The sequence below is a fragment of the Schistocerca gregaria genome, chromosome 6, assembly GCF_023897955.1.
Source record: "Schistocerca gregaria isolate iqSchGreg1 chromosome 6, iqSchGreg1.2, whole genome shotgun sequence".
Classification (NCBI taxonomy): Eukaryota; Metazoa; Arthropoda; class Insecta; order Orthoptera; family Acrididae; genus Schistocerca; species Schistocerca gregaria.
Window position 1 is genome coordinate 577,717,549 of NC_064925.1, and position 27,497 is coordinate 577,745,045.

Sequence of the window (27,497 nt, forward strand, 5' to 3'; positions counted from 1 at the left end):
GAAAATTTGGTTCACGATGTCAGAAGAAAAATAAGAACTACCAATATTCATGTTGAAGACTATGAAATATTTTTAGTGTTGGGAAGAGGGCCAATGGCCCTTGATTCAACAGAAACTACGAAAAAATAACTTTTTTTACTTATAATGGTCTTTTAAAAGTTGTTTTTAGATCCAATTCAGGTACAGGATATTATTTCCATAAGTGGGCTACTAAAGTAGTGTATACAGCTCATCTCTGTACTGAAGATCAAAGATTTGAGCAAGCTTTAGATATAGCTGAAGTAAACGCAACTCTTGTAAAACCTGTTGTTTTCATAAATTTTAATGGCTTGTGAACCATTAAAATTAAAACTTCTCTATCAAAAGTTTTCAGTAATTAGTCCATGCTTAAGATCATAAGTCAAGTTTCTTTTACCATACATAATTATGTATACTAAAGTGTTGTCAGGAATTGGCGAATTGAAAGTCGCTGATAATTTCATTGCTGTTTTTTGTGCAGTGACAACTTTCTTACACCTGCTCATATTTATTACATATACAAGGTACGAATTAATGAAATTGTATGCACTAATTTTATGGTCATCTTTCGATTCAGTTATTCTCTTAAAGTCTGCAAATGCATTGTATGCCTTCAAACAAGTACCCGGAGGATCAATGTTCCACAGTTCTTCAGGAAATATCTCATTTCTACCATTCTTTAGATAAATGTTTTGGAGATGAACGTGATCATACACTGATGAATCAGCATCTTGGTTTCCTTTCCTTTTGGTCTGAAACACCACAAATACAAAATAAGGCATGTCAAACTCCATAGAGTTGTAGTAATTCGTTATATCTAGCTCAAAGTTTCTCTTACCACTAATTCCTGCTATTTCCTGCGTCTGAAGATCAAAAAATGAAATCGGAATCTTAGGGTCCTTTAGCATCTTTTCTCTTAGCTCTAGTTCATAATTAGGCTCATACTTAACAATGGGTACTCGAATCTCCATATTTGTAATGGTTACTTTACCCAACTCAGGTCGGGAGCCTTCAATATCTGCACCACTATTATTTTTTGAAAACCATCTAAACAAGGCATCGCCAGCATTTGCGCTTCCCACAAATGTTACTGTTAAGTCACCTTCCCACATGATTTCTTTGTAATCCTTAAAAAATCCGGATACAACAACTCATTTGCTTTCCTTTGTAGCTTACCATTGTTGATGAAATTACCCTCGAATCTAATCGTCGAGAGAAGAAGTAAGGTGGTATAAAACCGTCGACGAAATGCTTGAATGCTCTAATCTGTAGATTATGTGACCTCAATTACTGCACTCCATAACTGTGTCGGAAATTTGTCAACTAGTTTAACATTCGATTTGCCTTCGTAAGAAGTGTAATCTGAGCCATTTACGTGAGTAACGTTATAGGTCATATACAAGTAAGCATTGTTGTCAAACCAACCATCACCAACTTTGATGTCTATTTCTACATCTTTGTTCGGTAGGTTTAAATTATTCTCAGTCTTCTCATTTACTGGAAAAGACTGCCACTGATAACTTTCTATTTTATTCATTTTATTTACTGCAAGATTTTAATTAAAACATTTCTAAAAGAACTGTTACCGACGCTCCTCCAAAATCTATCGCAGCATCATTTTCATCCGTTACACTTACTTCCAGGTTTTGAATTTTATCATGCACTGGAAAAAATAATGGATAACTCGGTTCGTATATAATTGGACTGCCAAACTGTAAGTGACCACACATTTCCAACTTGGGTTTAAAACAAGCAATAATATTTGTCTCTCGATGAAAGTGGTCAGAATCCTTTACAAACATACCATCAGCTAAGTTAAAATGCACTTTAATTTTTTCAAAAGGGATTATTTTTGGTAGGTCATTTGCAACTACATTTTTCGCAGGGTCAAGAATTACATCTCTAAAACCTAGCACCCTCCCAATACTACTTTCCTTGTTAAAATACAGCTTAAAGTCTAAGCTTTCTATCTCAACTCTGTTTAGGATTTCGTTAGCCTTAATCTTTATATTACTAGCATTGAAAGGTTCCTGGTTCTGAATACACCTCTCTAAACTCTCTAGACTGTACTGTCCTGGAGGAATGTTTAAAGTGTGAACCACACCATCTTTCTCATATTGTAATCTGTTATTATCCTTTGTGACATTTGGAGTTAAGAATGTTGAATAAAATCCGACCAAACCAACCTTTGTATACATGTTGCTTATTGGTACATTTAGCCTCTTTTTTAAGTTTGAGGTTGTACCACTAATTTCAAAAATTCTAGTAGTAAATAAAAAAGTAAAATGACTGATTGGGATCCAAAGACCAGAATTCGAGAAAAACGAATCATAAGCAGACATGGAAGTTATTACCTAGTTCAATTCGTTGCGCTATCGTTGGACCAAGTGGATGTGGTAAAACAACTTTAATGGTTGATAATTACCTTCTGTGCCCTGGAACACCATTAAACTCTTGTACATCTACTCGAAAAGCTTAGAACAGTTTAAGTACAAACATCTTATGGAAAAATGTGAAAGAATTGAAAAGGAACACAACGAGAAAGTAGCAACCTTTGTTAGTAACTGTGATGACGTTATACCATTATATGAGTGTGAAGACCGCTCTGTTGTGGTGTTTGACGACTTTATATCAGAAAATCAAGATATTGTAAGAGAATACTTTACCAGAGGAAGACATAAGAACATTGACTGTTTCTACTTAGCGCAAACGTATTCTAAAATACCCAAGCAATTGGTGAGAGACAATCTTAACTTTTTGAACATATTTAGACAAGATGACATTAATTTGAAGCACATCTACGACGAATTTGTAGGTGGAGACTTTAAATGGAATGACTTTAAAGAGCTTTGCAGTAAGGTGTGGAACGAGGACTTTGGATTCATAACTGTTGACATGACTCGAAAGCTGTATGACGGTAGGTACCGTAATAAAATTAAAACTTTTATCAGATCTTAATGGTTTTTTAACCATTAAAATACCACATTTTTCTGTTTACCCAACTATTGTGTGAGCTATCAAAACCTAGCCACTTAACAAATACTTTGTCACCCTTTTTTCTTAAAACTTTTTCTACAAGATACACATCTGGATACTTTGTCTTTTGTAACTCCTGTTCGTAAAAACTTCCTTTAATTTCTTCTTCACTTGTATCTTTTAACTTGTATGTAGTCGGACTTGTGTTATTCATCTGAGTCACTTCAAATATTTCTGTCGACCAATTAGCAGTATAGCCTTTGTCGAACAAGCCTTTAAGTTCACTTATCCTAACTTTGTCACCTATCTTGAACTTGGGTGCATCTGCTTTGAGATCAAGTGTTTGCACCAACTTTTTTGCATTCTTTTCATTTACCTCTATAGGTTTCATCCCTATTGTCCTATGTTTTCTGTTGTTGTAGTCATATACCAGTTTAGGTAGTAAGTCAACCCACTTTCGATTGCCCTGAAGAGCAAATTGTTTCCATATTCTTTCCTTTAAAGTCCTATTGAACCTTTCAACTACTGAAGCCTTAAGTTCTGTAAACGTAGAGTAATGATTTACACCTTCAATCTTCATGAGCTCTTTAAAGTGTTTATTGTAGAATTCTTTGCCATTATCTGTTTGTAAGTGTTTTGGCTTCCTTTCTTGTAGTATACCTTTAAAAGCGCTTGTAATACTTTCACCTGATTTATCTTTAACAGGAATAGCCCAAGCATACTTTGAAAATACGTCTATTACAGTCAGTAAATACTTCATACCCTTGTTGAATTTTGATATACCTTTAAGGTGACCAGAATCCATCTCAACCAAGTCAGCCTGCCACAAATCATCTATACCGTAGGATGTAACAGGTTTTCTTGGAAAATTCTTTCTCAGTGGCTTGTGAAGCTCATGTATAATTTCTTCACGAATACTTTTACTTGTCGGAGACATTACTTTATTTTTATAAACTTACTTTTCTTGGTATTACGCACCCCACAATAGCCCTCAATCCTGTGACGACCGTTTTTCGTTACAACTCTCTAGGGATGAAGTGTAGTAGTAGTAACTTTTTTGCAGGTTAGACACCAAATGTGTTTGTCATCCACCATTTATTTGTTTGGAAATTAAAAAATCAAGATTCTAAGCCCTCCTCAATAGCATCTTTAATTGATGCTAGTTCGCCAAATAGTAAGAGTCTTATGTCAACAGGGACTGTCTTCGCCGACTCTTTTAGTCTTATGGTTAGGAAATTTCCTTTATGAATTAATATTGGGTTATGCTTATTCTCAATTACGTGTATTTTGTCATACATACTTACTGCAACATCAAAATCATTAAATGTTAAATCTTTGTTTATATCTTTTCCAATGACAATAACTTTTTTCAGTACAAAATCATACTCGAAGGTGTCCGTTTGTTGTTCTAATCCAGTCATAAAAGTGAATTGAACTGTTTGTTTATCACATATTTTGTGCAGGCCTTGTTCAGTTTTGTTGATGTATTGAGATAAATCACCTTTTGTATAACAATCTGAGAAAACTTTTTCTAGGTCCTTTTTACTGTAATAATGGTCGAGGTTGGTTTTACTTACATCATTATTAAGGGTTGTTAGTATACTTGTGTATTTGGCATTAGCAACATCATGAACAGCATCGAGCTGGCTTTTAGTGACTGCATCATATCCACCTATGGCATCTGCTATGTTTACAATGCGCCTTCCTTTCAATGATACCCAGTTCTTTGAAAATGAGAAATACTTCTTAATATTAAGTTCACTGATACTAGATTCTAGACCGTTTATAACTTCTCTGACATCGTCTAGTTGTTCAATACCCTTCTTTACCTTATTTCCAAAAATATCCATTTATTGTATCAAGAATTTTAATAAAACTCCATCCATCTATAAATACACTCCTGGAAATGGAAAAAAGAACACATTGACACCGGTGTGTCAGACCCACCATACTTGCTCCGGACACTGCGAGAGGGCTGTACAGGCAATGATCACACGCACGGCACAGCGGACACACCAGGAACCGCGGTGTTGGACGTCGAATGGCGCTAGCTGCGCAGCATTTGTGCACCGCCGCCGTCAGTGTCAGCCAGTTTGCCGTGGCATACGGAGCTCCATCGCAGTCTTTATCACTGGTAGCATGCCGCGACAGCGTGGACGTGAACCGTATGTGCAGTTGACGGACTTTGAGAGAGGGCGTATAGTGGGCATGCGGGAGGCCGGGTGGACGTACCGCCGAATTGCTCAACACGTGGGGCGTGAGGTCTCCGCAGTACATCGATGTTGTCGCCAGTGGTCGGCGGAAGGTGCACGTGCCCGTCGACCTGGGACCGGACCGCAGCGATGCACGGATGCACGCCAAGACCGTAGGATCCTACGGAGTGCCGTAGGGGACCGCACCGCCACTTCCCAGCAAATTAGGGACACTGTTGCTCCTGGGGTATCGGCGAGGACCATTCGCAACCGTCTCCATGATGCTGGGCTACGGTCCCGCACACCGTTAGGCCGTCTTCCGCTCACGCCCCAACATCGTGCAGCCCGCCTCCAGTGGTGTCGCGACAGGCGTGAATGGAGGGACGAATGGAGACGTGTCGTCTTCAGCGATGAGAGTCGCTTCTGCCTTGGTGCCAATAATGGTCGTATGCGTGTTTGGCGCCGTGCAGGTGAGCGCCACAATCAGGACTGCATACGACCGAGGCACACAAGGCCAACACCCGGCATCATGGTGTGGGGAGCGATCTCCTACACTGGCCGTACACCTCTGGTGATCGTCGAGGGGACACTGAATAGTGCACGGTACATCCAAATCGTCATCGAACCCATCGTTCTACCATTCCTAGACCGGCAAGGGAACTTGCTGTTCCAACAGGACAGTGCACGTCCGCATGTATCCCGTGCCACCCAACGTCAACTACCCTGGCCAGCAAGATCTCCGGATCTGTCCCCCATTGAGCATGTTTGGGACTGGATGAAGCGTCGTCTCATGCGGTCTGCACGTCCAGCACGAACGCTGGTCCAACTGAGGCGCCAGGTGGAAATGGCATGGCAAGCCGTTCCACAGGACTACATCCAGCATCTCTACGATCGTCTCCATGGGAGAATAGCAGCCTGCATTGCTGCGAAAGGTGGATATACACTGTACTAGTGCCGACATTGTGCATGCTCTGTTGCCTGTGTCTATGTGCCTGTGGTTCTGTCAGTGTGATCATGTGATGTATCTGACCCCAGGAATGTGTCAATAAAGTTTCCCCTTCCTGTGACAATGAATTCACGGTGTTCTTATTTCAATTTCCAGGAGTGTAGCTTCAGTACCATCACACACAAATGACCGCATATAAACTGATCGAAATTCTGAATTCTTTCTGAGTTGTAAAACAGATTGTCAGGACCCAGGTATTTCACTAAAGTTTGTGGTGTACTGCCACCGAATGAGTCAAAAACGTATTTTTCATCACCGTTATTGAAGTAGCATATCCAGTGAGTACCTACGTGATCAGATGTATCCAAGTTAACTACCCCTGATTCTACTTCTTTAGGTTCTAACGGTAACTCGTCGGCCATGAATACACCTCTAAAATTTTTGATTTTTAAAGACTTTGCTAACCTCTCGATATCATAGTTGCTCAACGGGTGATCATATTTTTGCACAATTTTTTCGACTTTTTTCTTTAAAAAAATACCATATCCCGCTTTCTTTTCCATTTCAAGATTATGCCTCTTTTGCTCCGCTAACTCTGCGCCTTCCTTTTGCTTCTTGTGCACAGCACTTGTTATTGCTGCAGCACCACCAGCTAAAGACCAGATTGCTCCCAACGCTGCAAGTATCAGTGGTAGAAATCCACCTTCGTGCTTATTCAATCCAGAACCTGCTTTCAATCTCTTAGAGTTTAGGTACTCGAGTATCTTCTTCACAACAGGTATAGAAAATGTTATCAGTAAGCTACCACCTTTTTTAAGTTTATTAGCTTTCTGTTTCATTTGAGTCTCTGTAAGAAAAGCATCTAGAAAGCCATGATTTTTCAGGTCGTCATTGGACAGTTTTATTTTAATAGATTTTGCTCTCGGATTCCCACTGGAGGGAATGTTATAGTCAATACTAAATCCTCTCATTTATTATTTCAATTAAATTAAAAATTTTAGTGCTACACTCGTATTAAATTTTAATGGGTTGTGACCCATTAAAATTACACCTCTTCATTCATATTCACAATACCCATCCATTATCATCGAAGCCTAGACCTAGCTTCCTTTTCCCAAACATTATTCCAGCTACAGCTGTTGAAGCTAATCTTTCTCCTAGGGAAGCATCTTTGCTGAACATCCTTTCCTTTGCGGCCTTCTGAAGTTCTTTATCAGCTTGGTGTCTTTGTTCCAAATCTTTATGGTCTCTGTAGGCAATATCATGCCTTTTACACGCATCATCTAGAGGATTAACTCCTGCATCACCTCTAGCTAATCTTTCTTCTAGTTTGGTACCAGGGCCACAGTAATTGTATCCAGGTAAATGCATTTCAACAGGAAGATTATTAATTAACGTGTTCACTAAGCCCTATCCATAACTTTCTGCCTTCCAGAATGTATGAGGGAGATTGTTTAGAAATCTAATTAGGTAAGGTATCCCCTTTGGATTATTTACTATGAAGTCATTAAATTTACTCGTAAGCATCTTGGTTATTCCAACCTTCTCATTGTGGTAGTTATTATTCCCCGCATTCTCTTCACCATGAATAACCATTAGCCTATCAATTAAATCTCTGACGTCATTCATCCACTTGTACTCGACTGGTTTGTCTGTATACCTCTTTACAAAACCCATACCACCCTTTGTGTTTGGCGAGTTACCACATTCTTTCTTGAGTGACTGCCATAATGGTTTAATGATGTTGTTGTATTTTTCGCTACTGCTTGACTTGGGTTTATTCCCCTTTGGATCATTGTTCTGATATATCGCATTGGTAACCTTCAGCATAGTTGTATAGGTATCAAGGTCGTCAGATGTGTACTCTTCAGGAGATACGGTTTTCTGAGTCAGGAGCTTCATAAACCCATTGGTGGCTTTAAAGGAGTTACCCTTCACCATAATATTATCGTTGTTGAATGTTACTTCGGAGTCACCCATGTAATGCCTCCCATTGTCAAAACGGAGACCAAAAATTGTGTCACCTAGAGCGCCTAAGTATTTTGAAACTTTTGGGCCCAGGTAAGTTGTTGAGTAGTCTGAAACAGCCTTCATCTTCTGCCGTTCCTTGTCTTCAATTTGTTCCAACATAGGCTCCAACCTCTTATGTGTCTTTGGTGTGATAGGGTCATCAACAAATAAGCTTCTCTCAAACGATGTTACCTCAGGAGTAGGTGGTATAGGGAACATATTGTCAAACCCCCCGTCGTAAGGTAGTAGCTGCTTTTCAATCTCACGATTTTTTTCTATAGCATCAATTACGTCTTTCCCTATTGCATCTAATTTATCGATAAGTGGTTGGTCTTCTTTTTTGTATTTTTCGTATTCGGTTATAGGCTTAATTTTCCATTCTTTAAATTGGTCTTTGATTTGTTCTTTTTTGCTTGCTTAACAAGCTTTTCATCATATTTTGCAAACATTTATTTAAGGAAAAATAATAAAATTATTCGTTGGACGTTGACGTTGACGTTGGGACGTTGACGTTGGGACGTTGGGACGTTGACGTTGGGATGTTGACGTTGGGACGTTGGGACGTTGACGTTGACGTTGACGTTGGGATGTTGACGTTGACGTTGACGTTGGGACGTTGACGTTGACATTGGGACGTTGACGTTGGGACGTTGGGACGTTGGGACGTTGACGTTGACGTTGACGTTGGGACGTTGACGTTGACGTTGGCGTTGGGACGTTGACGTTGACGTTGGGACGTTGACGTTGGTACGTTGGAGATTTTAAGGGTAAAAAACCATTAAAATCAATTTAAAAGAACTCAATATCGTGTATCTTGTTGTCTTTGTTTGTTTCTTTGGTACCATTGTATAACATCTTTAATCCAACCAAAGTATTGCTATAATCCCAGCTTAATAATTTGGTGTATCTATCGGGTAATATAATCTTGTATTCACTGTCGAGTTGTAGAAAAATCTTTTGGCCATATTTTGTACTTATATTCTCAGCATTTGTAATGGTATAATTGTGTCCCTTTTCTAACTCATTCAGCTTTGTAAACGTTTTGTTGGTGCTGTTAAGTTTCAATAGCAGTTGATTTCGTTCCATTTATTTACTGCAATACTTTTAATAAAAATGATTTTAAAAAGAAAATAAATAATTAAATAAATGAAATCAGGGGTAGTATTTAAGCATTTTTGACACTCTGCCTACGTAAAAGAGATCTACCCACGGTACCTTTGTAACACTGGTATCAAAAACTTGTTTTACAAGAGTTGCGTTTACTACAATTTTTAATAAAGATACAGGTTATACTTCACCAGAACACTATAAAACTTTTGTTATTGATAGTCTAATCAATGATGAGTTGATGGATAACAGAAAAAATGGTTCACTTTTAACATTTTTAACATATGAAGGGTTATTAAAGGTTATTTATGACTCTAGAGGCAATCCTATAGTTCAAAAATTTAGAAAATGGGCAAAAAAGTTGTTTATACCTCTCATTTGGGAACAACTGAACAACGACAAGAATTGTCCCGTAGTGTACTCAGAGGTGCAAACCCAGAATCTATAAGTGATGTCTTAGGTTGTTCTGTAACCTCAACTCCATGTATATATTTATTTAATTTAGGTTGCGTAAAAGACCTTAAAAAATCAGATATTTTTAAAGATAAATTACAACCAAATGGCGGTTAATGGTTACTAAAAATATTTTTTATATATGAAGAATGCTCTTTTCATTTACGCTAGAATGAAGTGACGTGTCTCGCCTCTTGCGACATCTTCACGGCCAAGGCTGCTCCGACTGCGATAGCCAGCTGGGAGGCCAAAGGTGAAGGTCAGCTCGTCGACGTCATGAGTGCCTGCATTAGTCACAACAGCGCTGCTCTAGCGTAATAATTTAACTTAAATGTATATTATTCACTTAAACGTAAATTTTTCGCTAATAAATTGTTGTTTTTGGATGTTGATGTGTATGTTACACTATGCAATGTAAGTAAAAATATACGTTAAGTCGGATGAAGCGCAATGCTGAGAGAGAGAGAGGGAGAGAGAGAGTAAGATTAATAGCTTACTCGAATGCATTTGTTTCGCCGGCGCAGTAGCTCAGCGCGTTCGGTCAGGAAGACTGGCCACCTTTCTGAAGAAAAAACTGAGTAAAGTTTTCATCGTGGAATTTTGAGTGACGTCATGAGACGTCCGCACTGATCCGCTCTCCCTCATCTGTTAAGAAGTATGGGACGAGACGTGGTAACAAAGAGGAAAAAAAACCCTGTGGGGTAGAAGAACAACGACAACGACGAAGAAATGTTACAGACAAAAGACCCCACAGGGTTCCTCGGCGCCGAGGTTTTGCTGTTTTCGACAAGAATTATTTTTTTAATTAGATAATACATATAATAAATGTCTGTGAGCAATAAACTAATACCTCCTTGTAGCATGACGGCTATAATGAAAGGCGGCGACAAGTCAGCAGTACTTCCTTTTGATATAAATAAGGTGCCAGAAAATATGTTGTTTCCCGTTTTTAATTATCTGCGCAGCCTTCAGTATTTACAACTGATTATTATGGAACATGTAGAAGACGAGAGAGAACTCAACGCAATAGGTGAAGGTATGTCACAGCTAGAAAAACAATTTGAGAAGTTGATGATTGAAATAATACCACATTATAATTAAATTAGATGAAGATATTATGATTGACTTGTATCTAAATATGGTCAAAATCAACCATAAAATATTTGAGTAGTTGTATCTAAAATTATGGTTAAATTAATGTATAAATACCCAAATATTTAGGTATAAAAGAATATGAAAAGTATAATAAATGGATACTCAAACAAAGCGAGAAATTTTCTATGTCGCCTTATCAGAAGAATTGACTAAAGATGGTATAGATTATACCATTGAGGGGTTAAAAGCATTTATAGATCAGTTGTCTGACGAACAGGTTCACAAGTTAATACAAACTAAAACTAAAGAAGAATGGCTTGCTCTCTCCACAGAAGACCGCAACAAATTCGAAATAGTTGCTATCCGATAGATTAATGGCTACCCTAAGATATAATGGATTCTTTAATGGGTAATTACTCATTAAAGAAACTGGGAGTGTGTACTAATAATAAGTGAACAGTTTTGGTAAATTTAAGTTTATACATTAAGCATAAAAAAGTGTATTTCTTTATTTGTTATTTTTACAAAATAAAGGTAAATTTAACCTTTAAAATTTTATTTTTTCGAGGTTATAAACATGATTTTTTTAAAATAAAATAAATAAGTAAAAAATGAATAGCAACAATGAGTTTGTCACCTGAAGCACTTAGACTATGTGAGGAATTTGGTGGGTTCTGGAAGCTTGTGGAGAGTCTGGAATTTAAGTTTTATGAAGCTAACCCAAAAGTTTTAGAGAACATACTACACGAATATAAAGAGTACAAGTTCTGTGAAGGCTTAGCAAAAGAGAGATTTCTCGCGACCTCGTCCAGTAACGAGGAGAAGGTAAGCCCCCATTTACACACTTTGAAACAAGTTAAAGAGTACCTTAAGGAAAGGAAAATTAGATTCACTAAGAAGGATTGTGAAGATAAATTGAGAATACTAGCTTACGATGAAGCAAAAAGAGAACTGAGACAAAACTTTGATAAGACATTTTGATATGAAGGTTAGCTTTTACCTTAAAATTTTGGTATCTCTGAATATTCTTTAATGGTTAAATTGGACCATTCAAGGAAAATTTTTTCGAGTTTATAAAAAATGAATTTTTTAATAAAATAAATCAGTAAATAAATGAATATGCCGGAAGGAAATAAATATAACTATGCAGATAAATACTGCAACAAGTGTGGGTGGGAAATCACTTATAAGAATTGGTCTAGGCACTTGAAATCAAAGGGTCATCTTAAGAATGACCCAAACAATGAAGAGAAGGAGGAGCACAACAAAGATAAAATATACCGTGAAGATCTTAAGATCTTGGCTAAGGATTATAATCTTAGTGGTGTTTCGAAAATGAAGAAATCGCAACTTAAAGAAGCTTTGGAAAAGACTAAGGACATGTTGTATAAGAAGCAGGATTTGGAAAAGCTAAGGGTACCACAGCTGCGAGAGATTGGAAGAAATAATAACATTAAGGCGACTGTTAGGATGAGGAAGGCTGAAATAATCGAATCCATTTTGAAGACGCAAGACATTGTCTTTCGTAATAAGGTAGCTCAAGAGTTAGGCTTTCACGAAGACTTGATAGAACCACCCAAGGAAGAAAGAAAACCACCCTACAAGATCACTGAAAAAAACTCACGGTTCATTAAGAAATTTAATGCCACTGAAGTAGACTACACCATTAAAGTTGATAAGTTAATGCAAGTTGAGAACGCCATCAACGCAATGATTAAACTGGCCAAAGAGAAAGGAAACTACAAAAAAGGAGACAAATTAACAGTAGTAGCAAGCAACCCAAATTTCCATCATGATATTTCAACCGTGGTACAATCCAATGTTAACGCCAGATCTTTCATGAGTCATATCGGTAGAATTCTATCTTCTAACGAGAACTTAAATATCACACAGACCAGGTTCAATATTAAGATTCTGAATGTACCTAGAGGTCAAGGCAGGTCGAAAATTATAAATCTGTCTGAAGATGTGAGAACAAAAAGATGCATCACCCAAATAAAGAACAAACATAACTTGTGCTGCCCATTAGCCATAGTAACAGCCCTGACCTACCACACAAATGAGGTTCTCGGTAGGCAACTTAGTGACATTAATATTAAACATGTCAGAGGCGGCAGACGCATTCAAACGGAGTTAACTGAAGAGTTGTGCAAGAGGCTAGGAAACTACAACGAGGAAGGTTTCACACTTGAAGATATTAAAAATGTAGAAAAATTATTGAATATTCAAATAAAGGTTGTGTGTGCTGAAAATTTTAATTCGGTTATATACTCGGGCCAGGAGAAGGATACTAAACTTTATTTATACAAAAACGGGAACCATTTTGATGTTGTAAACAGTATGAAAGCTTTCTTGGGTAGTGGAAATTACTGCGATAGGTGCGATGCGCCTTACAACAACAAGGATAAGCACAAGCGTAAAACGAAGGGAAATGTGTGTATTCTGTGCAAGAAACCTGCGCACTCCCCCGAAGGTAACGATAAAGTTTACTGTGAAGATTGTAACAGGTATTGCTACAACCAGGAATGCTTGAATCATCACTCTGAGGTTTGTAAGGCTGTTTACAAGTGCAGAGGATGTAATTTAATTTTATCGAGATCTAAAGAGCATAAATGCGGATACTCCTTTTGCTACAATTGTATGGAACCTTATAAGACTGGTGAACATCAATGCTACATACAACATAAACATCAGAAAGGCGGAAGGTGTGAAAGTCGGTGTATTTGTAAGGCTACCGATAAGGAGAGTTTTTTGGAACACTTTGTAGCTAAAAACAAGGATAAACTTCTCAAAAATGTTAAGCTCACTACCCTTCAAAGACAATTTGGTAATGGAGATATTTCAGAACAAGAGTATAAAGTACTCTACAATAATACACTGACTGAAATTATCTCGTTATTAAATGGTTGCCGTTACACAGAAAAGTATATCTGGTTCGACTATGAAGCTGAGCAAGATACTGGAGTGCACACCCCTAACCTCGTAGTTGCACATTACATTGACTGTACCAAAGTTTCCTTCAAAACAAATGAAGAGTTCTGCAAGTGGTTGATTTCTAAGAACCACCAAGGGTACATGGCTATTGCACACAATGCGAAAGGCTATGACTCACAATTCATTTTAAAATACTGTATAGAGAATACGTTGAAACCATACACTATATACAATGGAACAAAGTTGATGATGCTAGAGGTAAACGGACTAATAAGCATTATTGATAGCCCCAATTTCGTAGCTTCTCCTTTGAGTGACTTCCCTAAAACATTCGGGCTGAAAGAACTTAAGAAGGGCTACTTCCCACATTTCTTCAACACAAGAGACAATCAGACTTATGTAGGACCTATTCCTGAGACCAAATACTATGGCGTAGACACGATGAAGACAAAAGCTAGAAAAGAGTTTCTTGAGTGGTATCATCAAAAGGTTAAAGAAAATTATATATTTGACTTTCAAAAGGAATTTATGGATTATTGTAACTCTGATGTAGATATTCTGCGTAGAGGTTGTTTAGAACTAAGGAAACAATTTTTGGAAATTGCTAACATAGATCCATTTCAGTACATAACTATTGCGAGTGTTTGTATCGGTATTTATAGGTCCAAGTACCTCCAGGAAAATACTATGGCTGTGATAAAAAGTGACAAGAAAGAAATGTATAGTAAAGAGTCGATAACCTGGCTCAGCACCTTCAGGGGAGTACAACACGCTTTGAATGGTGGAGAAGTAACGATTCGTGGGGCAAATGTAGATGGATTCAATAAGGACACTAATACAGTATACCAGTTCCACGGTTGTTTTTGGCATGGATGTCCTGATTGTTATCAAGAAGAGACTATTAACAATGTTAACCATGAGACTATGGGAGACTTGTACGAGAAAACAAAGCGAAGAAGTTACCAAATTAGGGAAGCAGGGTACAACCTTGTCGAAATGTGGGAATGCAAGTGGGCTAAGAGTAAGGATACAACAATACTACTCCAATCGTTGAGCCCTTGAACCCTAGAGATGCTTTCTATGGAGGAAGAACAAATGCAAGCAAGCTTAAAGTGTGTGGTAAAAAGCTGAGATATGTAGATGTATGCAGCCTCTACCCTACAGTTCAGTATTTTGATTACTATCCTGTCTGTCACCCTATAAAATTATACAAACCTAAGAGGTACAACAAAAATTGGTACGGTTTGATTAAGTGCAAAGTATTACCACCGCGCAAGCTGTATCATCCTGTTTTGCCTATTAAAAAGGATAAGTTGATATTTGGGTTGTGTGGAAAGTGTATTGAGGAAAAATGTGGTGCTTGTCAGCACACAGACGATGAAAGGGTGATAATAGGAACGTGGACTACAGATGAAGTGAAGAAAGCTATAGAGAAGGGGTATAAAGTGGTACAAGTATACGAGGTTTGGCATTTTGAAGAAAAGAGTAATGATCTGTTTAAAGGCTACGTCAAAGACTTTATGAAAATAAAGCTAGAAACGAGTGGGTGGAAAGAAGACTTTGAAACTATTGAAGAGTACACCACAGCGGTTAAGGAACATCTTGATATCGATCTGAATCCCGAAGAAGTGGTTCCAAATCCTGGTAAGCGTGCCGTTTCAAAGATTTGCTTAAACTCATTGTGGGGTAAATTCGGTCAAAGACAGAACTTGACCCAAAGTGAATACGTAGTGGATGTAGAGAGGTGGTACAAAATAATGTTAGATGATAGGGTTGATATAAGCAATATGATTTTTATTAATGATAATATTGTACAAATCACCTATAAGTACAAAGATAATTTCGTTGAAGACTCCTACTCAACCAATGTGTTTATAGCAGCATTTACAACTTCTAATGCGCGCCTACAGCTTTATGATATGCTAGACAGGCTAGGGTCAAATGTGGTCTACTACGATACTGATAGTATTGTTTATATTGACGATGGTACCAACACTGTTGAAACTGCTTGTATGTTGGGGGAGTGGACTGACGAACTGGGTAAGGATGATCATATCACAGACTGGATTTCTACAGGACCTAAGAGCTACGGGTACGTGACATACAAAGGAAAGGAGACATCAAAACTATGAAAAATATTGTGGATAAGGACATCGATAAGGTTAAATTGAAATATAAAATGATTACAAAAGATACAAAATCTAAACGCTTGATTAATAAGGATCTTAGTAAAGAATTCAAATTCGATTATGATAAAAGAATGATTGAGTCTGAGGTCAATGGTATTATTGAAACATATCCTTGGGGATATTAAATAACAAAAGAAATGGCAAAGTAAGATAGACAAAATCTTGAAATAGATTAAGATAAATAGACAAGTTAAGGTTAAAAGAGGCTATAATTGGTAAGATAAGTTAAGGCAAGGTTTCACCTTAAATAAGATTAATATAGGTAAAATAAGTTAAGGTAGACACAAACCACAATCTTAAATAAGATTAAGATAATTTTTTATGGTTAATAGGACCTTAAAAAAGTGTTGGTTAAGTATAGGAATAATTCTTGAAAAATCTTCGATTACATTTTATGGATAAGATCAGCCACATCTTTTTACACTTTTTGTTGAGACTCTTTATTTAAATAGAATGGATGGTTCTCACCACACATTTAATACTTGTTTAAGATGAAGCTTAACCATAATCTTTCTCAACCCTTTTCAATGCGTTTTAATCTTTTTTAAGATTAGTTTGAACCATATTTTACTCATATTTTTCAAGAAAACTTTGTGAATTTTTTATGGTTGATCTTAATGATAACTTTAAATTACGTTTTAAGGTTACTTTGAACCATGAATTGTTTCACAATTCTCCAGAAATTTTTATGGTTAGTTTTCACCTTAAAGAAGATTTACTTTTAGAAACCTCGTTGGACAGGGTATGGTTGGTTTTAATCTTAAATAAGATTTAAAAATAAAATGCGTTTAAGGTAAGATTTAAGGTTAAACACGATTATCCAACAGATAAGTAAAATAATTATTAAGGTTCAATGGGACCTTAAAAGTTAATTAAAGTTATGGTTGAATTTAACCCTAGAAGAGGGGGTGGTCCCAAGTGACCCACATACTACTAACAAACAATGTATTTACCTTAATAGTCAAAATATATATAGCAGTTCATGACATCCAGTCTTACAAATTTCAAAACTCTGCCATCTCTCTCCCCACGTCCACCACTGCTGGCGGCTCACCTCCAACTGCGCAGCGCTACGCGCTGTTAGTATCCAGCTGCCGCTGCCCAACACAACAATGGCAGACAACAATGCAAACCAGCCACAGACTGCACACGGCACAGCCAGTGATTTTCATACAGAGCGCTACGTGACGGCGGCGTTACCAATAAAAAAACCTGAACAGCCTACTTACAACAGCACTGACACAGATCTCATTACTGCGCAAAAGATGTATGTTTCTAATAATGAATTCAACAATGTAGTAGAATGGCACTCTTCAATTGATCTTCATTAGTAGGTGAACTTTTTATGAATGTTGGCAAATTATATGTTCCTGGTTAACGGACACATTTCTGGATCAAAGCAAGTGACTTTAAATCGACATGTAGATTATCCATCATCCTAGTATTGATTCTGTGATCTGAGTTGTTGGTTTGAAACAGGCATGTATTATTTGTGACAAATTTCGATAATGGATAAATGTACTAGAAATCAGCAATTAGTGAATACTAATTTACCAACCAGGTCTCTGCAGATAGATTTGAATCCACACCACAGTTAATTCGTGTTACTCGACTGTGGATTGGGCTTGGTGACTTACCCCAAAATATAGCATTATTCCGTGAAAGCATAGTATTCCAGATTTTGAATTTTGGTATCACCTATCTTTGACAACGTCACATAGCAAATAAAGATATGTTTTATGCGTTTCAGCAGCTGTGTGGTATATTGCTACCAACTGAATTAATGATCAAGTTGTAATTCCAAGAATTTAACATGTTTTCCATCAGCTTGACATAATAAAATATACGTATGTTGGATAGAAAACTCCTAAAATCCTGAACTGCATAATCATAAATATGAAAATTTCACTAACAGCTCTTTCAGAAATTTTGCAGTACCTCTACTCTGGTTACTTGATCTGCACATTTAAGCTTCTCCTTTCTTTGCGCCGCTTTTTCAAAGGCTTTCGTTTCCTTCTCGCCCGCACTATTTGTCGTCCGCCTTTCGTTTCCACATGAGACCACACTCCAGGCCAATACTGTCAGAAAAAGCTTCCTGAAACTTAAATTGATATTCTATGCTAACATATTTCGGTGTCTCAGAAAAACTTCTCTTTGCTATTGTCGGTCTGCATTTTATAAGGTCCCCTATGTTTCTGTCATCGTCAATTAATCTGCTACTCCAATACTACGAGGGAGTGCTCGAAAGTAATGCCTCCGATTTCTGTATGTGAGGACTCTTATAAGTTTTTTAAAACTAAAACAATCGTTATTAACATTCTATATATTTATTGGAAGGAAGGAAGTTCTAGTGAGTCCTTGAGTGGGAACCTGGTGAGCAGCGATACCACATCAAAACTAACCATGATGTCCGAATCTGGATTATGGTGAGAAAGTATGCCAACTTCTGGAGGACCTTGCATACAGAATTCTGGAGTGTGACCCAATGGACAAAGTGGCCAAGAAGACTAGTGCTCTCTTGAAGGAAGCAGGGATGCCCGATAAGATCATCAGACAACTACGGCAAAAGGCGCCAATGCCACCTAGACTGTATGGTCTGCCCAAAATACACAAGGAGGGCGTGCCCCTACGTCCAATTGTCAGTAATATTGGGGCACCTACGTACACAACAGCCAAGTACTTGAAAGGTGTCCTGTCTCAGTATGTGGGGAAATGTGTTCACCACATCCGCAACTCGGAAGATTTCCTGCAACGCCTCAAGCAACTGCACATCACAGATTCGGACATCATGGTTGGTTTTGATGTGGTATCGGTGTTCACCAGGGTCCCACTCAAGGACTCACTAGAACCGATTGCAGAGAAATTTGACGGTGCTCTGTTGGACCTGTTCAGTCATACACTGACATCCACATATTCCCTGTACACAAACCAATATTACGAGCAAACTGAAGGTGTAGCTACGGGAAACCCACTGTCCCCTGTGGTTGCCAACATGTTTATGAAAAGTTTTGAGGAGAGGGCATTGGAGACAGCCATGTTTAAAGCCACATGCTTCTTTAGGTATGTGGATGACACCTTCATGATCTGGCCACACAGGATGGACAGGCTCAATGAGTTTCTTGAACATCTTAACTCATGCCACCCTAATATCAAGTTCACCATGGAACTGGAGAAGAATGGCCAGCTGCCATTTCTGGATGTACTAGTCCAGAGGAAAGCAAATGGATCAATTGGCCACAGCGTGCACCGAAAACCAACACACACTGATTTATATCTGCAGGCCAGTAGCTGTCACCATCCTGCACAGAAGAATGGGGTTCTGAAGACTTTAGTCCACAGAGCACGTGCCCTGTCAGACCAAGAGAATCTACCTATAGAGATAGAATGTCTCAAAACAGTTTTATCCAAGAATGGATACACAGACAGACAAATTGAGAGGCCACTCCAACCAGCCACTATACCACAGGTTCCTGACCAAGATGGAGTAAAGAAGGTGGCATACCTGCCCTATGCTGGCTCTATTTCTGCAAAAATCAGTAGGATCCTCCGTAAACACAATATCAAGTGTGTCTTCTGTTCATCCAACAAGATCGGGGGGCTGCTGGGGAGTGTCAAAGACGACCTGGGGTTACGAAAACCAGGAATTTACAATATACCTTGTCAATGTGGCATGTCCTACATTGGCCAGACGACAAGAACTGTGGAGATCAGGTGCAAAGAATATCAGAGGCACACTAGATTAAGACAGGTGACTAAGTGGGCCATTGCTGAACACTGTCTAGAACTAGATCATGCCATGAAGTATGAGGATACCAAGATTCTAGCACAAACACCCAGATTTTGGGACAGTGTTATAGGAGAATCGACAGAAATAAAAATGGCTCACGATCTTATGAACTGTGACACAGGGTACCAGCTAAGCAGAGCCAGGGATCTGGCTCTGGAATTGTTAAAGAAGCAATGGGGCAAGCTGCAACACTACACAAACCAGAACCAGAGACATGGAGATGGAAAACGAGCCACTGATGGACTGCCAGGTGCACAAGACCGAAGATGGAACACCCAGAAGTGTAACTGGTGCGCGCGGACCGCAGAGGGAACATCCAAAGCCGCAGCGGACGAAAACCGGAGAGGCGAGTCGCGTGGATCTGCACGGAGATAACATTTCCTCCGATGTGTGATGGAGTTCGCAGCAGTTAGTGCTTTGCCTCACATGCATGTCGATGTAATGCGTCTTCACAAGTAGAATGTCTTCTTGGGTGTCTCCTCAGCACAGTTTTGCAGTGCTAGCTATGTAGCGAGCAGGTGCGGCCAGCGGGTGTTGACGCTTCACGGCAGTTTGAGGCCCAGCGTCCGGATTTGGGTGTTGTGTGACCGGCCAGCACGTTCATAAAAGGTGTCAACGGCGAGCTGCAGACGGCGGCGCATGACGGCGGCATTGAGGCTCCTCGTATATAGAGCCGTGTCATCTGCGTACAGGGCGAGCCGCACTCGGTCGATCTTCGGCGCATCAGAAGTGTACAGCGAATACAGGAGTGGTCCCAAGACCGAGCCCTGTGGCACACCGGCGTTGATGCGGCGGACGGAGGACAAGCCGTGCGCGGCCCGCACATGGAAGGTCCTATCGGCAAGATAGGAATGGATGAGACGGACGTGCGACGTCGGACCCAAGTTCAAAAAGTTTGAACAAGAGGTCGCGGTGCCACACACTGTCAAAAAGCATGCGACACGTCCAGGAACACCGCGCCGAAGAACTCACGCTGCTCGAGGGCGATGAACGCATCTTCCACTAGCCGTAGGAGTTGGTGAACTGCCGAGTGGCCCCTGCGAAAGCCGAACTGGTCTTCAGGCAGGAGGCCTTCCTCGTCAACGTGGTGCTGCAGCCGCCTGATGTATACCCTTTCAAAGACCTTGGAGACGACCAGCAGTAAACTAATAGGTCTGTAGTTCGCGGGCTGACGCAGATCCTTCCCCATCTTCGGAATCGCCACGATCTCTGCATGCTTCCAGATCTGAGGAAAACTGCAGGACCAGAGGATTACATTAAAGACGGCGGCGAGATGAGTGACAGCCACCTGCGGCAACTTCTGGAATAGGGCGTTGGAAACCTCGTTTGGGCCCGCAGCTTTCCTGGGGTTCAGGGCACGCAGGATGGACGACACCTCCTCCGCTGACGTCTCTTCAATGACGTCATCTTCGTCGCGTGCCTCCAAGTAGCGTGGGAGCCGGTCAGCAACCAGGTCGTCGTGGACAGCGTCGGTCGGGTCTTCGATCGGCGTAAACGCAGCTTCAAAGACGTCTGCGAGGGCATCAGCCTTCGCAGCTGGTTCGCAGACAGCCTGACCTTTGACCAGCAGTGGAGGCATACGTTGCGTGCGGCGTAGGAAACGCTTCGTCGTCTGTCAGGCCGTGCCGTCGTCAAGACAGAGGGTGGAGACCTTGTTATTCCAGTTGCGATTGCGATGGTTGTCAATGGCGACCCGGATATCCCGCCGCAACCTGTTGAGGAATGGCTTGGTGTCGGCATTCCTTGTCCGCTGCCACTCCCGGTAGACCCGGTTCTTCTCAGTGATGGCCGCAAGGATCTCCGGCGGCAGCTGGCGGGAGTAGTCAGGCGGAGTGCGAGGTCGGGGCGGCGTTGCTATGTTGGCGGCGTCGATCGTGGTGGCCGCAAAGTGCAGAAGTGCTGCGTCCGCTCCAGCTTCTGCAGGGGGCGGCGCGGCGGCGAGTGAGTCCGTCACGGCTGCTTGAAACCTGCCCCAGTCGATGCCAGCAAGTGAGATGCCTCGCCTGGGCTGTTGCAGGGCGTCTAAGTCGATATCGAAAACCACCGGGACATGATCAGAAGACAGAGCCGTCCTCGTCGTGGCGGTGATCTGATGAGGGATGCCCTTGACGACTGCGATGTCGATGATGTCCGGGAGGCCACGGGCAGGGAAGATTGTCGGATCGTACGGCCCCACCACAAGCGCATGGTGGCGTTCTGCTACCCGGAGCAGGCAGCGGCCAGCGGCATTGGTGATCCTAGAGTTCCCAGAGACATGTTTACTATTGAAGTCTCCGGCGACGAACACCTGCCGCCTCAAGAAGTGCAGAGCATCGATGTCAGCAGGGTCCAGTGGACGAGACGGCGGCCGATAGGCAGCGACGAACGTGATGACGCCCGCCAAGATGTGAACGACGACACCAGTGGCCTCCAGGGTTGCCAGTGGTGGAAGTTGTATCACATGATGACGAATGCCATTGCGGACTTAAACGGCTGCCCCACCATCCGCTGTCAGGCGATCGGTGCGATAGCTGGAGTAGTTGGCCGCCCTGACGTACACCCCAGGCTTCAGGTGGGTTTCGTTGATAAGGCAGACATCGACGGCTTCATCTCGAAGAAATTGGCGAAGTTCACCAGCTCGAGTGCGGACGCCGTTGGCATTCCACGCAACGACCGTGAGCCTTCTAACGCTGCCCACGGTGCAGCTGGTGAGTGGTGACAGCGGTCGGGGCCGGAGACGCCATCGGCACTGCAGCGGTGAGTTGCTGCGACAGGACTTCAATCAATTTCGTAGCACTGGTCACCAAGGCAGTGAGCTGCGCGGCGAGGTTGGCCAGGTCAGCGGTGGAGGCAGCCGGCGCGGCCCCGTCGCTGGAAGGAGGAGGCGTGGCTGACTCGCTTGGAGAGTCCATCTGGGGCTGCTCGACTGACGGTGCTGAGCGCTGGGTACCCACGGGGCGCTGACCCCCGCGCAGGCGATTGGCGGGGCGCGGTGTGGCCGACGGCCCGGGAGAGGCAGTACCCGGGTCCGCCACTAGCAGCTGTGGTGGAGGCGCAGGAGCCTCAGGTATCGGCACGGCATCGGACGCGGCAGGAGCAGGAGCAGGAGCAGCCGACGCAGCCGGGACGGCGGAGGGCGCCCCTGACGTTGCCGCCGCGAAAGAGACGCCGGGCCGTCTCGTTGCTGGCTTCTTCGGATGTGGCGCTGGTGTTTGGCCACGTTGGCGAGCGATGGCACACTTCCAAACCTCACACCCACGTTAGCTGGCCACGTGAGCACCGCCACAGAGTGCACAAGTCGGCTTCTCAGTGGGCGGACGGGGGCACTCACTTCCTGCGTGGGCGCCGGCGCATTTAACACATCTGTCCGGCATAGAGCAGTGGCGCGCAACGTGATTGATGCCCTGGCAGCGAAAGCACTGCACAGGGCCTCTCCTGGAGCGAAGATCTTCGGTCTGAACCGGAACGTCAGCGACCCGCGTCAATTTGTACAGTTTGCGGTTCTCCAAGGTGTCGGAGCAGACAACCAGGAAGAGCGGTATATCATCGTGCGATTTACGCGACTTCATCTTCACGACTGCCCGTATGTAGAAGCCCAGGTCAGCGAGATCGCGATGCAGGTGACCGGCTTCCATGTTGAATAGGAGGTCCCGGATGACAATCTTCAAGACTTTGTCAGGTGCGGAAGCGTGGGTATAGAACGGGATACCACGCTCAGACGCCTCCTGAGTGACCCGGCGATAGTCGTCAGCAGTGCGGAGTGTGACCCTGTACAGGTCTCGTCCGGCAGGCTTCACGGTATACACCTCCGTTGTCCAGCTGCGCAACAACTTCTGCAGTTCCCCATAGGGCGGCCGAAACTGAAGGACCACCGGCGGGAGATGGGAGTCTTTCTTTGGCGCAGGATCACGCGGCAGCTGGTCCGGCGCGTCAGCGAGCGCGTCGAATGAGTTGGCGACGGCAGTTGGAAGCGTCGTCGATGACTGCATGCGTCTTGCAGTGCGCCGGGCCGGGACAAAACCATCAGCGTCAGGGGCGAAATCTTGCTTGGCCCTCTTCTCGATCGGCGAGCTGCGAACAGCGGACGTCGCGGCTGTTGCCCTCCTCTTCTGTTTCCCACTTCGTCCGCGTGGCTGAGGGTCGGTGGAGCTCTCATCTTCAGAATCGGGGAGCGGAACAGACAGCACTGTCTTCAAAGTTTCCGGAGCTGTGTCGACCAAATCCATAGCCATAGCACTGGTCGTCATAAGTGGGGGGCCAGATGGGGCCGCCGACGGCGCAAGCGCGGCCGGACGGCGATCTGCCACACCCTTCGCGTCGCTAGCAAGCGCAGCTACGTTCTTCTCGCGGCTGCACATCTCAGCGACTTTTGTCTTCTTAACGGAGCGGCAACGCTCCAACAGGTCGTGAGAGCGGGCGCGGTCCGCAGGGGGGAACGCTTGGTACCCCAGACCGTAGACGAAACCCCCAGTAGCGGGTTTGGTGGGCGCGGACCGCAGAGGGAACACCTAGAACCGCAGCGGACGGCTTCGGAACAGCAACGCTCCAGCAGGTCGCAGGGAATGGGCGCGGACCACAGAGGAAGCGCCTGCAGCCGTTGGTGGAGGAGGAAGGCCATAGGCATAAATACTGGACCAGGTCCACTCGGAGAGCGGCCTGAGCTAGCGAGGCGAGCGCATCGCTGCCGTTGAGAGCTCGTGAAGAGGATTCTGTGCTGTGGGAGCCGCGGAGAGCAAATTGTCGTGCGTTGTTTTCACAACGCGTGCAGATTGTCGTGTTCCGCGCCCCACAGCATGGGAAAGACGGGTGCGCAGAGGAAACCTGCCGTTACGAAGGGTCCTTCGGTTGCTCAACTCACTGAGTCTGCCCAGCATGCAAGGAACTCCCGAGAAGACGTGTTGCGGCCTGTCCCCCCTTTGTACATCAAGTGCAAAGGCGGGTGGACAGCGCTGTTCGACACCATGGCGAATTGTGCTCGGAACGAAGTGGTCTACGAGTCTGTCGATACAGGCTCGCTGATCTGCGTTCGAGCTGCAAACGTGGCCGACCACAGGGCGATCAAGGTCGCAGCGGCCGACCACATCGTCGACGCGCCGCCGGCGCGTGAGAAGGCACCTTCCGCAGTAAGGATGAAGACGACCAAAGCACTCCTCAGGGGGCTACCTTGGTGCTGTGACGAGGCAGCGGTCCGGGAAGGGCTGCTGCGAACCGGGCTCGGTGGTGTAACCGCATGGCTGCACAACCGGACCAACAAGAAGAGGGCGCCGCTCTATGCCGTGACCGTGCATACGGTCGACGGCGGGAGCGACATCTTCGACTTGCGGAAGCTGCTGGGCTTCCCGGTGACGTCAGAGGCTCTCCCGACCGCCACGGACCCTCAGCCCCAGTGCTTCAGGTGCCAGGGCGAAGGCCATGTTGCGAAGTATTGCCGCAACGCGGTGCGGTGCGTCAAGTGCTCAGGGGATCACGACAGCCGCGCCTGCGACCGCGGCAGCAACGTTCTGCCGACCTGTGTCCTGTGTGGCGGCCCGCACGTCGCCACTTGGCGCGGTTGTGCGGCTTTCGCAAGCAGCAGCCGTGCCGGGGGCGGCGAGGCGGCCGCGGCCGCACCGACGCAGCGGAAGAAGCGAAGACGACGTCGGAAACGGCGTAGGCCGCGGAACAGCCCCGCGCAGCAGCAGCTCCACCTGCCAGGAGCAGGAAAGACCGCTTGGAAACGAGCGGCCAGGACACAGCCCGCGCTCCCGAGAAGGTACGTGACCTCGAACTCGGCACCGCCGTGAAGGAGGCCACTGCAGCCCTCAGAGCCGTCATTGCGACAGAGAAGGCTGCCTTCGCAGCAGCCATGGCTGCAGAGAAGGAAGAGGCCTTGAGGCAGCTGCGAGCAGTCTTCGCCCGAGGCCCCGGCGCAGTAGTACCTGCGAACACTCCTGCGACCTCGCAGAAGGACGTCCGCGCGCCTGAGCCAGCGGTTGCCCCAGCACCACTGCAGGTGAAAGGTGCTAAGAAGAAAACCGCCGCCCCAACTGAACCGGTGGCAACGCCGACCGCTACGGGAGCGGGTGCCGCAACGGATCGAGAAGCCGAAAGGACAGCCTTTATCGCCCAGTCGCGAGCGAACGGCAAAACTACCTCGGACGCTGAACTGACGCAGCTCTTCGAACAAACGGAGCTCTCTGAAGCTACATTGCGAAAGGGCTGCGGCGTGCAGTAGAGGAGGACGCTGAACGGTAGCCTCGCTGCCGTTCTGCACCAGCCTGATGAAGCTGCACCAAGTCACCGACGACAAGGCGCAGCAGAGAGCCTAACAGCAACGCATGCGTTGCCGCGCCGAACTCTTATGTTACAGGGAGGAAGCCACTGCAGCCGGCCCAGGAGACTACAAGCGAGCCCAGCCGCAGCACCCGGACTGACCGAGCTAACAGACACGCAGCACATAGGTAACGATGCACGATACCTCACGCTAACCTGACCTCACCTTGCATGCTCTATCGCAGCTAGCAAGCCGCTACTGCCCTTACTACCTGTCCTACTGTCGCAGAGGTTTTTTTTCCCCTGGCGCTGGCCTTGGCACTTTTTTCCCTCTGCCCTTACAACCGCTACTCCTCGATCGCTTTCGACCACCTCTATCTCCTGATGGACCATGTTAATGAGTAGTCTTACCCAGACACATGGACAACATCACAGCCTGCATCCTGTGACGCCTGATTCAAAACTAACATGCTTACGCAGGTGACAGTAGAACTTTTGGTTTGGTCACCATGTTGGTGCGGGCATGGAGGGGCCCCATCCTTTATTTAAAAAAACTCGAGGAGCAGTCTCAGGTCGCACCTGATGAAGGTTACGAGTTACGTGACCGAAATATCGTGCAAGTACGACGCTGATATCCGGCAGAACACCCGACAACTCAAGATGTCATTAGATCGCCGGGATAGCCTGAAGAGTTACGTTATTTCCTGGTTCTTTTCGGAATGTGAAGTTACCTCTCAAGGATAGGATTCGCTAATTGGCTTGGCAGATTGGCTGAGAGCCATGCCTACTCAACTTGAATAATTATCCGTTAGAATGTTGCAAGGTAAGATCGAGGCTGTTGCGTGTGAAATGCAGTGAAGTGTACTGTTGTGGAGGAAACATGTGGCTCGCAAGAGCTGTAACGCACAGTATCGTAAGCTGCAATGACTGCTGTCTGTGCCGCTCTCTGCTGACAAATAAGATAACTCTGGTTCTATCTGGACTGACCTTGGCCAATCAAACTCTCCCTACGCCTTGATGAAGTCAAGGACTCCTATTCGCCCCTTGTCTAACTATTGGCGTGGTACACCGGTCAGATAACCAGTCCACCACGATGCCACTCAAAAATTCGCTCGCAGGCGTTTAACTATAACTCTGTCCGTTCACACCGCACAATAAGTGTGTCGGCCAACACAGTGAACAACACTTAATCGCAAGGACTCAATATAGAGTCGCACTTTGATTAGCTCTCGACAGAGGTGCTCTCCCAGTGAAGTACTGAGGAGAGACTTGTTCCTCACTGTTTGAGACATGTACAAGCGCGCACGCTCTCGTTACGAGTTCTCGCTCCAAGAGCTACAATGGAAAGGGCCGTCTCCACGCCATATGTGAAGGGGTATATCTTTCGGTCTCTTCCATTACTCCTTCAGCTTAAGGCGTCAGAAATATCGTCTGCCAATCAGCATTGCTCTTCTAAAACGGGAGAATGACGTTTCGTTTAAGGCGACCAATGTGGAAACGTGTAGTATCGGCGCTTGGCGTTTGCTGTCTCACTGTGAAAATTTCTGAAAGTGTGTGCT

General features: G+C 43.9%; 1 protein-coding gene across 1 annotated transcript; it reads right to left on the reverse strand.

The window, feature by feature from the left end:
• Positions 1 to 22,370: 22,370 nt before the first annotated feature.
• On the reverse strand, positions 22,371 to 24,044 carry LOC126278944 (uncharacterized). The gene is made up of 2 exons (XM_049979221.1): positions 23,246 to 24,044; positions 22,371 to 22,891 (listed from the first exon to the last, which is right to left on the reverse strand). Exons 1-2 carry the CDS (start codon positions 24,042 to 24,044, stop codon positions 22,371 to 22,373), a joined length of 1,320 nt encoding a protein of 439 aa, XP_049835178.1.
• Positions 24,045 to 27,497: the final 3,453 nt, after the last annotated feature.

Coding starts and splice junctions, on each gene's coding strand:
- LOC126278944 (XM_049979221.1), bottom strand. CDS start 24,044: ATGTGCAGCCGCGAGAAGAACGTAGCTGCGCTTGCTAGCGACGCGAAG. Junction 22,892..23,245: donor AGTCGTGAAGATGAAGTCGC/GTAAATCGCACG, acceptor GCCAAACACCAG/CGCCACATCCGAAGAAGCCA.